General features: G+C 42.2%; 1 protein-coding gene across 1 annotated transcript; it reads left to right on the forward strand.

The window, feature by feature from the left end:
- Nucleotides 1–9: 9 nt before the first annotated feature.
- Nucleotides 10–12,967, forward strand: LOC309621734 (leucine-rich repeat-containing protein 37A2-like). The gene is made up of 7 exons (XM_082409079.1): nt 10–141; nt 4,158–5,968; nt 6,393–6,497; nt 10,922–10,971; nt 12,356–12,410; nt 12,492–12,644; nt 12,747–12,967. Exons 2-6 carry the CDS (start codon nt 4,196–4,198, stop codon nt 12,639–12,641), a joined length of 2,133 nt encoding a protein of 710 aa, XP_082265205.1. The 5' UTR covers nt 10–141; nt 4,158–4,195; the 3' UTR covers nt 12,642–12,644; nt 12,747–12,967.
- Nucleotides 12,968–13,313: the final 346 nt, after the last annotated feature.

The following is a 13,313-nucleotide window of genomic DNA, read 5'->3' on the forward strand; positions in this document are numbered from 1 at the left end:
TGCCTACAGGGCCAGATCAGTTTGCTGTTCCACAGCAGGATCGGAATAACAAGCAAACCCAACATCAAAAGCTCCCAGAGGAAGTTCCAGTGCTGGATTGGAATCAGAATCAGGCCTTGGTTCTGCCTTCTTGACAAAAAAGTAAGAGTAAACACGTAGGTCTACATCAGGCTTAAGGTAACCAATCATTTGTAATACTAGTTCCACCTCTAGGTATTAAGAGCTCAATTTTTTGCTGCGTTGGGTCTTTGTTGCTTCGCGTGGGCTTTCTCTAGTTGTGGCGAGCAGGTGCTACTCTTTGTTGCGCTGCACCGGCTTCTCATTGGATGGCTTCTCTCGTTGCAGAGCACAGGCGCTAGGTGCGTGGGCTTCAGTAGTTGGGGCACACAGGCTCTAGAGTGCAGGCTCAGTAGCTGTGGCGTACGGGCTTAGTTGCTCCGCGGCATGTGGGATCTTCCTGGACCAGGGATCGAACCTGTGTCCCCTGCATTGGCAGGCAGATTCTTAACCACTGAACCACCAGGGAAGTCCCAATTCCAGTATTCTTAATCTTTTGTGTAGATCCATATTCCAATCTGGTGTCATTTTGCTTCTGCTTAAAAATACTTCTTTTAACATTTCTTATAGTGAAAGTCTGCTAGTAATGAATTCTTTCAGCTTTTGTATGTCTGAGATAGTCTTTATTTTGCTTTTGTTTTGACAGATCTGGGTATAGAATTCTAGCTTGATAGAATTCAATTCACTACTTTAAAGGTGTTATTCCACTGAGTTCTCGTTTACATTGTTTCCAACAAGAATTCTGCTGTCATTGTTATCTTTGTTCCTCTGTATGTAGTGTATAGTTTTTTCCTCTGGCTGCTTTTAAATTTTTCTCTTTATTGCTGGTTTTGAGCAATTTGACTATTTTTTGTGCCTTGGTGTAGTTTTGTCCATGTTTCTTATGCTTAAAGTTCATTGATCTTCTTGACTTTGTGAGTTTATAGTGTTTACCATTTTGGGAAAATTTTGGCTATTATTTCTTCAAATTTTTATTTTTCTCCTCTCCTTCATGGACTCTAGGTACACATGTATTAGGCCACTTGAAGTTGTTGCACGACTCACTGATGCTCTATTCATTTTCGTTGTTGTTTTGTTTTGTTACTCTTTTTGTTTCATTTTGGATCGTTTCTATTACTATGCCTTAATGTTCACTGACCCTTTCTTCTGCAGTGTCTAATCTGCCATTAACCTCGTTCAATGTCTTTTTCATTTAGACATTGTTTTTAATCTCTAGAAGCTCAATTTGGGTCTGTTTTACATTTTCCATGCCTGTACTTAACATTTTCAGGGTTTAGTCTGGGTTTTTTAACATATGAAATACAGTTATAATAACTTTTCTTCATGTATAATAACTTTTTAAATGTTCTTTTCTGCCAATTCTAACATCTGTATAGATGATGGGTTAGTTTTGATTGATTGCCTTTTCTCCTCAGTATGGGTCACATTTTCCTACTTCTTTGCATGCTTGGCAATTTTTCATATGATCCCAGATATTGTGAGTTTTAGTTTATTGTGTGCTATATATATTTATATTCCTGTAAAATGCTTGGGCTTTGTTTTGGGTGAAATTAAGTTACTCAGAACAATTTTATTCTTTTAGGTCTAGCTTTTAAGATTCCTTGGGTAGGAGTCCAAGTAGCCTTTAGTCTGGAGCTCGTTATTTGCACCTACTGAGACAAGTCCTTTCTGAGTATCATGAGGTTTTCCAGTCTGACTTGTAGGAACAGGTACTATTCCTACAACCCTGTGTGATATCCAGTTATTCTTATTATTAATCCTTTCATGTGGTTCTTTTCCTGGCATCAAGGAATTCCTCACACAAATGTACTGACCAATACTTTGTTGAATTCTCAAGAGATCCCTCTGCATATCTCCAGAGTTCTTTGTCTGTGCACTTCTTTTCTCTCTGATACTCTGCTTTGTGAACTCTAGTTACCTTGGTTTTCCCAGACTCTTAGCTCCGTTTCCTCAGTCAGGGAGTCCACCAGTCTCTGCCTGGACTTCTCTTCCCTGTACCATGGCCTGAAAACTCTCTCAGAGAAGTAAGTTAGGGCAATTATAGGGATCACTTCATTTATTTCCCATCTCCTGGGGATCAATGAACTTTATTGTGTGAGGTCCAGTTTCTTGAAAACTGTTGTTTCATATGTTCTGATATTTTCATTGTTTCAGGTGGGAGGTTAAATTGGACCTTGTTACTTCATCTTGGCCAGAAGCCAATAACATTCTTTAAGTCTGTTTTGTTTTGATACAGGGTCCAATTAAAGATTAGGCATTGCATGTCGTGTCTTTGTTTCCTTTAATCTAGAATATTTCCCTCCTTTTTTTTTTTTTGGTCTTTTATGACATTGGCATTTTTGAAGAGTCTGAGCCAGTTGTCTTGTAAGTTGCCCCACAATCTGGATTTGTCTGTTTCCTCATTAGATTCAAAGTAAACATTTTGGGAAAGAATACTATATAGGTGATGTATTCTTCATACTTCAGCACTTCAGGTCTTATAGGACAGATATAAATATATTTTTGTTTATTTTGTTTGTTTCTGCAATTTTATACAGAGTACAAGAGATGCTGTTTTATGTCCTATTTGGAGCCTGAGAGTTTCTGGTTCCATAACCAGAAGCTGCTACCTAGCCCTTCTAATGGCTGGGAGAGCTAGTTTATTCTTAGACTGTCCAGCTCTGAACTTGCTCTGAATCTCAAGCTTTTCTATCCACAAAACACTCAGGGGCTTTCAACTATTTTTCTATATATTAGATTTATTGGCACTAACTTGATGACTTCCAAAATGTGCTATCATGCCCAGGTAGCTTGAATACAGGTCTCTTTCAGTGATCGAGAGCACCTCATAAATAATAACACTTTGCTACTTGTATAAAGACAATATTGCTGATTTTTCAACACAATTTTATTTTTTTTTTTGGCCGTGCCACACAGCTTGTGGGATCTTAGTTCCCCAAGCAGGGATTGAAGCCGGGCCACAGCAGGGAAAGTGCCGGGTCCTAACCACTAGACCACCAGGGAACTCCCCCAAACAATTTTTTTTACTAATTATATTACTCCCTTCTCCCCCAGAAGTGGGCAGTAAAGGCATTTTTAATCTCCTTTTACAAGTGAGGAAAAACAAGATCAGAGGTGTAAGTGCTATGACCCTAGTGCCTTGATCTCCTGTCCCCAGTTTGGGGCTCTCTGCAAGCCCATGCTCCTCCTTTCTCATGACCCTTCCCTCCTCCTTGACCCTCACCAAAAATACTTTTAATCCTTTTGGAAGAGAAGCCCAGCTACACAATGGTACACATTACCTTCACACAGTCAGAAGCTTTGGATGGTTCCCCAAGTAAAGCTGGAAATATTAGAAGGAAAATGAAATGAAAGCAAAGTAGCCATCTGACAGAAGTTGCTTTTTCCCTTCTGCATTTTACGACCTCAAGTATTATTCCACTGATTTGTTGAACGTTCCACATTGGCATACAGTCTGGCAAATCTCTTAACTTATAGCCCAGATCACTGCCCAAATTTTAGCAAAGAGCCAAGGTGGATATAGTGTTTTTTTCTGTATAGAGCCTTCTGTTACGGGGGCTGGGATATATGGAAGCAGGGACTGAGCAAAGGATTCGGTGGGTGGGTGGAGAAGGACATGTCCAGATGACGACCTGTTAGCGGCGGTTGTTGTCATGGTCATCTGTGACACTAGCAAGAACGCAAGCACACTGAAGAGGTGGAGAGAGGAAGCCTCACACTCCTCTGCCTCTGAGGCAGGACAGGATGGGTATGTGAATGTGAGGAGTCACAGTAGATCTGCGGAGAGCCCAGCTGAGTAGGGGAGTATTTGTCTTCCAGCCTTGGCTTTTCTTGAGTACTGGCCCCTGGGAACCAGTGGAGTAACCCTGAATATAGTTACTATATTTCACACTACAGAATTTTCTGAGTAGATAGCCACTTTTTCAAGAGATATCTTTTTCACATTTTGTTGTTGCCAGTCATAGGCTTAAGTGTGGGCTTCTTTTTCTCCTAAGTGGCACTCAAACGTTGACTGATTCCTAATTCATTTGGCTGTGGACTGACAAAAATCTGTCCCATCAGTCTTCAATGATCAAAAACAGTCTCTTCTTTTTTGACAGACGAAGAAACATCTCTTGGGAATGCAGAAGGATCGTTGATGAAGGTGTTACAAGCCCGGAAGAAGAACAACAGCACCGAGCTGATTATTGAGTCAGAGAGGGCATCCTCAGATAAAAGTGCTGTCAGCTTGTCAGGCTTCATGAATGAGCAGCTGGACTTTAATAATAAAAGTGATATTATCAGTGCACGAAGTTACATACTGCCTTACATCTCAGAGGGAAATCTAGGAGATGTGGAATCAACATTATTACCATTCCTTCAACTTCTTTTTTCAAATACACAAGATGGAGATATGCTCCTGGGCCTTTTGAAAAACAATACAAGGAGCCCTTCTGTTAAGCCTGTACACAAGAATTCAGCTAATAAAAATAAATTGAGGAAACTCCATTTTCTGGAAAATGTGTTAGATGCAGAAACGCAAGAAAAATTTGATGAGGTTAAAAAGGAAGAAAAACCTGCCACGCGTACACGTTCCAACCTTTTAAGTGCCATGTTTAAACGCTACCTCTTTCTAAAGAAATTGGAAACTCCCCAACCACAGAAAGACAGCCCAGCAAAGACTGAGAGTACCGAGGAAAAGCTGCTGAGAGTGAACAGGGTCCTCAAGGGCCCAAGGGGCCTACAGAAAATGCACCTCCAAGCAGTGGGAGATGAGAGCGTCAGGAGGAAACAGAATGCCCAGCCATCTGTGGCGAGCACTGCCGAAGAAAGAAGGCTCAGGAGGCCATCCCCAGGAAAGCTGAAACAGCTTCTCATGGTGCAGAGGCCCAGGAAGCTGGTGGGAAAGTCCTCCAATGCGGAGTCTTCATTCATAAAAGAACACAAGGCAGCAGGCTCCTCTACCCTGAAACAGTACTTCAAGGTCAGGCCTTCTGCCTCCATCCCTCCAAAATCCCCATCTGAGGTTAAAAGCAAATCAAAAGACTTATCCAACACTATAGTTGTTTTAGAGGATGCAAAGGCTAGAGTTAGAAATATTAAGGATTTTGAACTAATCTCACATTCCGGGAAGAAATACATCTTCCATAAAATTAGGACTCATCGGGTCCAGAGAAAACCCAAAGGCAAAAGGAGTCGAAAGTTCAGAAAGAAAAGTTCACTCAATAGAATGATGCTTGCAAGCCCTCCGTTCTCTGTAGTGAGGAGTCTCATAAATTCCCCTGCGCGAGAAGCTGTTTCACCTTCAAGAGAAGTGACTTCTCAGGAAAATCCTTTTCCAGAATTATTTTCTCTTTCAGACCCTTCTACAGAAAACACTACTTCAGAAAACAATACTGCACAAAATGTTTCTGAAGAAGTTATTTCTTCAGGAAACTCTACTCTTCCCGGAGGAACCGGCCCTGAAAACACTACCCATAAGGATGTCTCCACTGCACATTCTGCTGTTGCTGCAGACAACAGTATGCCACCTGTTCAACACACCAACGAAACACAGTGGGAGCACCACAACACGGGCACTGAATTATCCTCTAAGCCCACAGGCTTCACTTTCCCAGGGCTCACATCCCCGGGTGATCAAGTTGAAACTCAGCTAAACCAGCAGCTACGGTCCCTCATCCCCAACAATGACGTGCGAAGGCTCATTTCTCATGTTATCCAGACTTTGATAATAGACTGCTCGGACACCCACGTGCAGCTGGCCTGTGCCAACCTCATCTCTAGAACAGGCCTCCTGATGAAGCTTCTCAGCAAGCAGCAGGAAGTAAAGGTGTCCAAAGCGGAATGGGATACGGGCCAGTGGAAAAGTGACAACTATATCAGTGAGAGCACAGAAGGCCAGAGTGAGCAGAAAGAGCAGGAGTCAAGTGAGGTGAGGAGAACCCCTGAAACATGGGACCTGGACTTTTACTCAGTTTAGGACATGCCATGGACGTGCCCAAGCAGGAATACCACGGGCTCCTAGTCTGTATCTTATCTTCAGCCATGACACTGGCTAAGACAGTGATCTCCCACTTTGCTCACTGAGAGAGTGTGCCACTATTCCTAGGGTAGACGAGAAAAGGACATAACGCAAGATAAATAAATTGTAGATAAATAAGTTGTCGAAGAAAATGCTAATGATAAGATTAATAACATTAAATTTGGCTTGTTCTTATAGAAGCTACTCGCCTGAAAGGATTGGGTTTTATAGTAGTTTAAGAATAGTTAGCTATTGTTTAGAATAGGTTTAAGAATAGTTAGCGTTCATCCCTTCTATCTCCTTGTTTGTAAAAAATTGTTATTTATTTTTTTAGCTCACAAAAGAAGTTCCAGGATATGGCTATAACAACAAACTCATCTTGGCAATATCTGTAACTGTAGTAGTGACGATTTTGGTTACACTTCTCTGTCTCATTGAGGTAAGGACAATAATTCATTCAGATTCAGAACCCACAAACTGAGAATCAAAGCCACCTTTCCACCTACTACTACTTGATTCTTCTCTTTAGTCATGAGGACTGAGATACACTTTGTTCTTTTACTGAAAAGTATATTCCCAGGAGTTTTTTTTCTTTTTTTTTTTTTTTCTTTTGGCTACATTATGTCTTCATTGCGGTGCGCGGGCTTCTCATTGCGGTGGCTTCTCTTGTTGTGGAGTACGGGCTCTAGGCACGCGGGCTCAGGAGTTGTGGTGCACGGACTTAGTTGCTCCGCAGCATGTGGGACCTTCCCAGACCAGGGATCGAACCCGTGTCCCCTGCACTGGCAGGCGGATTCTTCACCACTGCGCCACCAGGGAAGTCCCCACAGGATTTTGAAAGGAACTCCACTCCCAGGAGATCTCTATGGAATTGGATCCATGATAAGAAGCCATTGGACTATTTTGACAAGTTAAGTTTATAAGAAGGCCAGAGTTGACATGATAGTAAAATTTCTTCAACTCAAAAACTATGCTGCTTTGATGTACTCGCCAGTCACTCTCATTCTACTGTTTATTTCTTTCCTTGTTGGCTGAAGTGATGAGAGACATACGATCTCCATACTCATGGAGCTATCAGTCACCCTGGGAGGGCTAAAAGGACATGCCTAAAAGATCAAAGTGTGATCTCGTCAAATCCTTAGACTTACTTAGGAGCTTCCTTCTCCAGTGTATTAGGAATTGTGTAGGTAGGTTCCATTAAAACACTGCAAGTAAAATCCTGCAGCAGGCTACCCTAAAGCATGTCATATTTATAGTAGCCTATTCCTGGAGCTAGCCTGTTTATCTTCTGTTCAGTTACATAACGGTTTATTACTTTTCCCAACAGGCAGTGGCTAACATTAAAAGAGTGATTTTAATAAGCTGGCAATCTTGATTCTACCCTACCAGTCCCACCTGCTTTATTTACCTTTTCTCTTGCTATGGCAGCCCTCCATTGCAGCCAGAGCAGCTCCTCCCTATACGCTGGTTACACCACGTCCGTGCCTGCTGTTGTCTGTGCCTTTGCCCATCTAAGATTCCCTGATGTTGCTTTGCCTGTGGAAGTCCTATGAACCTCTCAAAAGCCAGCTCAAGTTCAGGTATCTTTCTTCATAAAGCCTTCCCTGCATACTCCAGCCCTCCTGATCCTAGTCCTGTGAGGTTTGTCACCATTTCTTAGGGGCCATAGCAAAGCAGTCCCCTCCCCTCAGAGCTCACAAAAGTGGGAAGCAGTTTTTTAAAAGGCAGCCCCCCAAGAGAGAAACAGCAAGGTTAGCACATCATGGAGCTGAGCAGAGATGTGTAAGGACCAGTGGCTTCCTGGCCTATCAGACTTGAATAAAACCTGACATGATGTACTAACTTCTAAAGAGAAATGTGTCTATCTGCAGGAGGGTTGGTCAGTAGTGAAAGCATAGAAAAGGTGAGGAGAGACCAACATGGGCAGCGCCCATCCTCACATTGCCCGAGAGTAGAGATGGCACCTTAGGCAGCAGAACTGAAGAGTCAGGCCCACTAGCCAGGCTGTGCCTGTTGAGGAGATGGATGGATCCAGCTGCCTCAGGCCTTCCCATTAAATTCTGGATTCGGCTGATTCCTTTTCTAATTCTGTTGTCACCAAGTAGCCTTCGATTGTGTGATTGTGCTTTAGTGTGCCACGGAGGCCTGTCTCCACAGAAGGTAATTCTCTGATTGTGTAGACACGGATGCCCTGTGTGTAGAACAGATGTATTTCTCATTGTCAAGTAATAATTTGGCATTCTGATTTTTGATCAATCCTGTGCTATTGATAAAGTGAGACTGCCACAACAGGAAGATGCGAGTTGTCTCTTGGTGAGGAAGAGTATGATTTCTGAGCCTAGGAGGCTGGGGACTAGCATGGGGTCAGCTTGCTAGTCATTGGCCATTGCCCAGACTGTCCCCTCTACATCTCCAGGTGGCATGTGGCCTTTTGCTTTTTTAGAATTTCTGTAAAGTCCCCTTTTTATTGTTTCTAACTTCTCTAGAGTTTAACCTTGCATTTGTGTTGTTTTGTTTTGTTTTGTTTTGTTTTGTTTTGACCTGCGGGATCTTAATTCCCCAAGTAGGGATTGAACTTGTACCCTAGGCAGCGAAAGCGAGGAGTCCTAACCGTTATTTCCTCTCCCCACTTATATGATAAGCTCTTCGAGGACAGGGGCCATGCAGTGTTCTTCCTATGGTAGACACTAATGGTGTTCAACGGAAGAGAGATGAGGCGTTATGTCAATTCCACAGTGAGGAATCATGCAACCGAATATTTATTTGAAGTAGCATCGAGTCCAGCAATAGACCCATGTGTTCTTAAGACTTCTGAAATGTCATGTTTTAATATTCCAATCAGTGGGGGAAAATGAATAAATGGTGATAGACTAGCTGCCTAACTATTTGGGGGGTAAAGAATAGCAGATCCCCATTTTTCATCTTAAATAAACATATTTCCATAAATGTGAAAAAAGACCACATAAAGGTATTAGAAGGAAATAAAAGCAGTATTTTTATAATCTTTTATAATCTTCAGAGCCTGATGCCACAAGCAGAGCCTTTGATATAGTCCACCATCTTGTCTGTGACACCAGCTTAGCACTGATTCATGCCAAGCGTAAGATGAAGAGTTTTCCATATATTGTCTGATTTAATGCCCACAGTTCTGTGAGGATGATATTACTATCCCTCCTTCATAGATGAAGGAGATCAATGTAAGGCCCCAGTGGCCAAACCAAAAGCAGAAGCCAGTTTCACCCGACTGCAAAGCTTGTGCTCCCTACTCCACTCTTTTGTCTTGTCTCCTTAGAGACAAAAACACTGGAAAGATTCGAAACACTGAAATTCAATGAAAACCAGTATTTCTTTACTATAAAGAGTTTTTTGTTTGTTTGTTTGTTTGGGGGTGGCGGGGTTTGGCCATGCTGTGCAGCTTGCGGGATCTTAGTTCCCTGACCAGGGATTGAACCTCGGGCCACAGCAGTGAAAGCGCCAAGCCCTAACCACTGGACCCCCAGGGAACTCCCAAGAGTTTTATAAGTCAACAAGAAGAAGACAAACAGTCCAGGGGAAAAGGGGGCAAGGGCTGTGCAGAGTAGGAGGTGTGTTGACAGTCTGCCACCATATCTGCCTGTCCTCTCCTCATGGCTCATGTGGGGTGGCTTTTGTTAGCCAGGCCTTTGTCACCTCATGACGTAAAAGTAATCTCTAATATCTTCTTCAAGTACTTTTGTAATCTGTCTAGAATTTGTTGTATTTGTTTTTTAGTGTGGTTGAGGCAGGGGATCTAACTTTTCCCCCCCTACAGGAAGATCTAATTGTTTTCAAATCTTTCACTGAATGGTTTATTCTTTCTTCCCTGGTCTCATATACTATCTACATCTGGACTCTATTCTGTGATCCAGTTATCTTGTCCTGTACCAGTACCAATATCACACTGCTTAATTCCAGTTGCTCTATAACATATTTTATATCTGGTAGGGCAAGGTCCTACTCTTTGACCTTGTTTTTCATACATTTCATAACTATTCTTACACATATTCTCTACCAAATGTCAGCTGGCCAGGTTTTATTTAAAAATTATTTTGGATATAAATGGATTGCATTGAATTTGTAGGTTAATTAGATGAGAATTGACCTCTTTACAACATTCTAGGAGGATGGTATCTCATGCCATGAAGTACTTCTTCTTAATGTCCTTCAGAAAAGTTTTAATATTTTCATCACATAGGTCTTACAAATTTTTGGTTAAGTTTATTCCTCGGTACTTTATCCATTTTTATTGATATAGTGAACGGGATGTTTCTTCTGTTTTTTAGTGAGTTATTTGTGTTATATGGGAAAGCTATTGAGGCTTATATGTTGATCTCTTGATTTTGTATGTAGCCATCTTACTCATGTTACTTCGAATAAAATTTCGGTTGATTCTTTTGGTCTTTTTAGGTCCCTCATTTCATATGCAAATGTGTTTGTCTCTTCCTTTCCAAGACTTCGTTTTTCTTTTCGTACTGATTAAGACCTCCTCCACATTGATCGATAGTAGCAGTAATGATGGGCATCCTACTCTTGTTGTTGACTCTAAAACAAGGCTTAGGTTTCTGCTAGATACTTTTATTTTCTTTTCCTACTTCTAAGAGTTTTTATTAGGAACGATCTGTTGAACGTTATCTAAAACAGTCAATAAAATATATCGCCAGGTGCATGCAAGACCCTAAGTTAGGTACTGTGGAAGAGGCAAAGGATTATTAAACAGGGTAGAATTCCTTTCCCTAAAAAAGTTATCATCTCACTGGGTAGATAAGATTTAAAGTAAAAGGGAATGAATACGGATTTGGAAATAGTTGTAATGGATAATCATGATCATGTTTTCTTTCAAAACAGACTTATTCTCATCGAATTGCAAAAGGGGAAGATAAGAAAAGAAGCAGAAGGTAAATATTGGTCTTTTAAAGCAGAATTTTACAACTAGAGGAGAACTTAGAACTCACCTATTTCAATTTCCTCACCAAAGGCAGGAAGAATGTTTAATTACCCTAATGGTTTACCCTAATTTATTTATCAGCAGAATTAGCTCCCCAGCCCAAGCTGAGTTAGAACAGGACTGGCACAGATTCATCTGCTTTCACTAGTCCTTTAAGGAAAGAGGGTGGACGGGGAGAGGTTTTGCTTGCACCTGTTCCTGCTGGCCTGGTGCCTGGTTCCTAGACATCAGGCCAGGCCAGAGGCCTTCTAGGAGGCTCTGGGGTAGGGAGGGCCACATGGTTGGGGATTTAGGGGCTGGCCTCACTCAAAGCTGACGAAAGGTAGCACATATGAGTCCCTTCTGTAAAGTGGCAAGAAAACTTCCCTTCTCACCCTACTGTTTTTCAGGCCCCTACTCTCTATTCCCTTTATCCAAACCTCATAGAACTTTAACCGGGAGAAACTTTAGACAGTAGTTTGTCTCTTCCTTTTATAATAAGGAAATGGAGAAAGAGAAAGGGAAAATATCTTGCCCCATGGTCATACTGCTAGTGATTATCAAAAAGAAGAGGGTCCCTTTCCACTGAGGACTTCTCTACTGATCACACTGTGCTTGGGCTGTGAGCTCCGTTTTATGTCACAATTCAGTATACACATACTATATGGGCATAAGTAGTTTCTGAAACAAACTTATTGTGCACTCTGATTTTTTTCTATTCTATTTGTATTCAAAAAGAGTATTTCGTGTTTCCCTGCTGGTCATGGCCTTGAAACTGATTTCACAATTCACTGACACCTCAGTGACAGCCTGCAGTATGAAAGTCAGAGAGCTATAGATAACTTTGCTAGTTGGGTTCAGGTGTTTACTTGGTGTGATTCAACTTATAGGATAGGATAGAGCAGCCAGGAAAATAAAAGCACCTTCTCCCCACAGCCACACCCCCAGCAAATGCTGCATGTGCGACTAAGTCCGAAGCGGACTGGTGTGAAGCGCATCTAGAGAGTAACGTGTTTCTGCCCAGCGCCGCTCTGCAGTGTTTTCACTGCACGAGGGCACTTGGCCAAGGGCCAAGAAAGGTGAACGGGGCTAAAAATCCTGCCTATACTCCATGCTAAGCCACATGCAAAGGTCTCCCCAGAGACACGGGGCGGGGGCCATTTTGGAGGGACACAGAGAACTTCTGGAAGGCCAGCATGCATGGAATGATTTTCAAGATCCCGGGTCTGTGGTGATTTTGCTCATTGTGCTTATGGACTGAGATACCCATTTAGTCCTAATAAGACCAGAGATAACACATTGTGAGAGAGATGAAAAATGACATGTAACACTAACAGTGTGTGTTTTCCTCCAAGGGGCTTTTTTCGATTCCTGCTGCGTAAGAGAAGCTCAGGGGAAAGTGAGAGTCAGGTAAATTTGAAGGGGATATAGTACTGTGGCCAGAGAAAGCAGGGGAGATGCTGAATTAATATTTCCCTTTCTGTGTTCCAGGAGGGCTTTTTCGGGAGAAGGCGGCCACTTTGGCTTAGGGATATGTATAGGCCTCTCAACGCCACACGCAAGGAAAACATGGCACAAAAGCTACACGACAGGGAGTCTTCTGATGAGGATGAGCTGTACTTCTATAAGGATGTACCATAAATGGTAGGGGACAATTTAAAATTCTCATCTAAAATGAGGAAATAATGAAAACTATCATTGTTCCTTTCAAAAGTAAAAGCCTTGGCATTATTCTTCTTACCCCAGGGAAGTCATCAAAGCCCCAGCAGAGAAGCTTCTGGCTGCATATTGGGTTGATGAAGAGGCGGGTGAGGAAAGTGAGACCGCACACGAGACAGCCACAGAGTGAGCCCTGTTCTGCCTCAAGCCACCGGTAAATTTTATTTTCTAATATCGGCTTCTCAGCATTGCTTGTAAAATACTTCTTTTTCTTATATTAAAGTGTATAAACTCATAACCAAGTCTAACCAGGTGGTAAGGAATTAAAATGTAAATAGTTGAATATTTATATACCAATAACAGGGGCCTGCAAGAAGAAGCAGAGCTGAAACTAGAATCCCTCATGGTAGCCAGTACTTCCACAAGAGGAAACGTGGGCAAAGGAGGATGAGTAGAAGGATGAAGAGGGGCTTCCCTCCCTTGTTTCCCCAGTATCATCAGTCCCTGGGAACTGGAAAACATACCATCCTCAAGGGGCATAGATGAGTAAATCAAATAGCAATTTATTCTGGTGCTCTCTCTCCTGGTTCATCAAGTACCAGTTATTTACAACATGCTCGACCTCCTGCCCATAGAGGACCATCTACTTCTGGC

This window comes from Balaenoptera borealis, assembly GCF_965194805.1.
Source record: "Balaenoptera borealis genome assembly, contig: HAP1_SCAFFOLD_943, whole genome shotgun sequence".
NCBI lineage: Eukaryota > Metazoa > Chordata > Mammalia > Artiodactyla > Balaenopteridae > Balaenoptera > Balaenoptera borealis.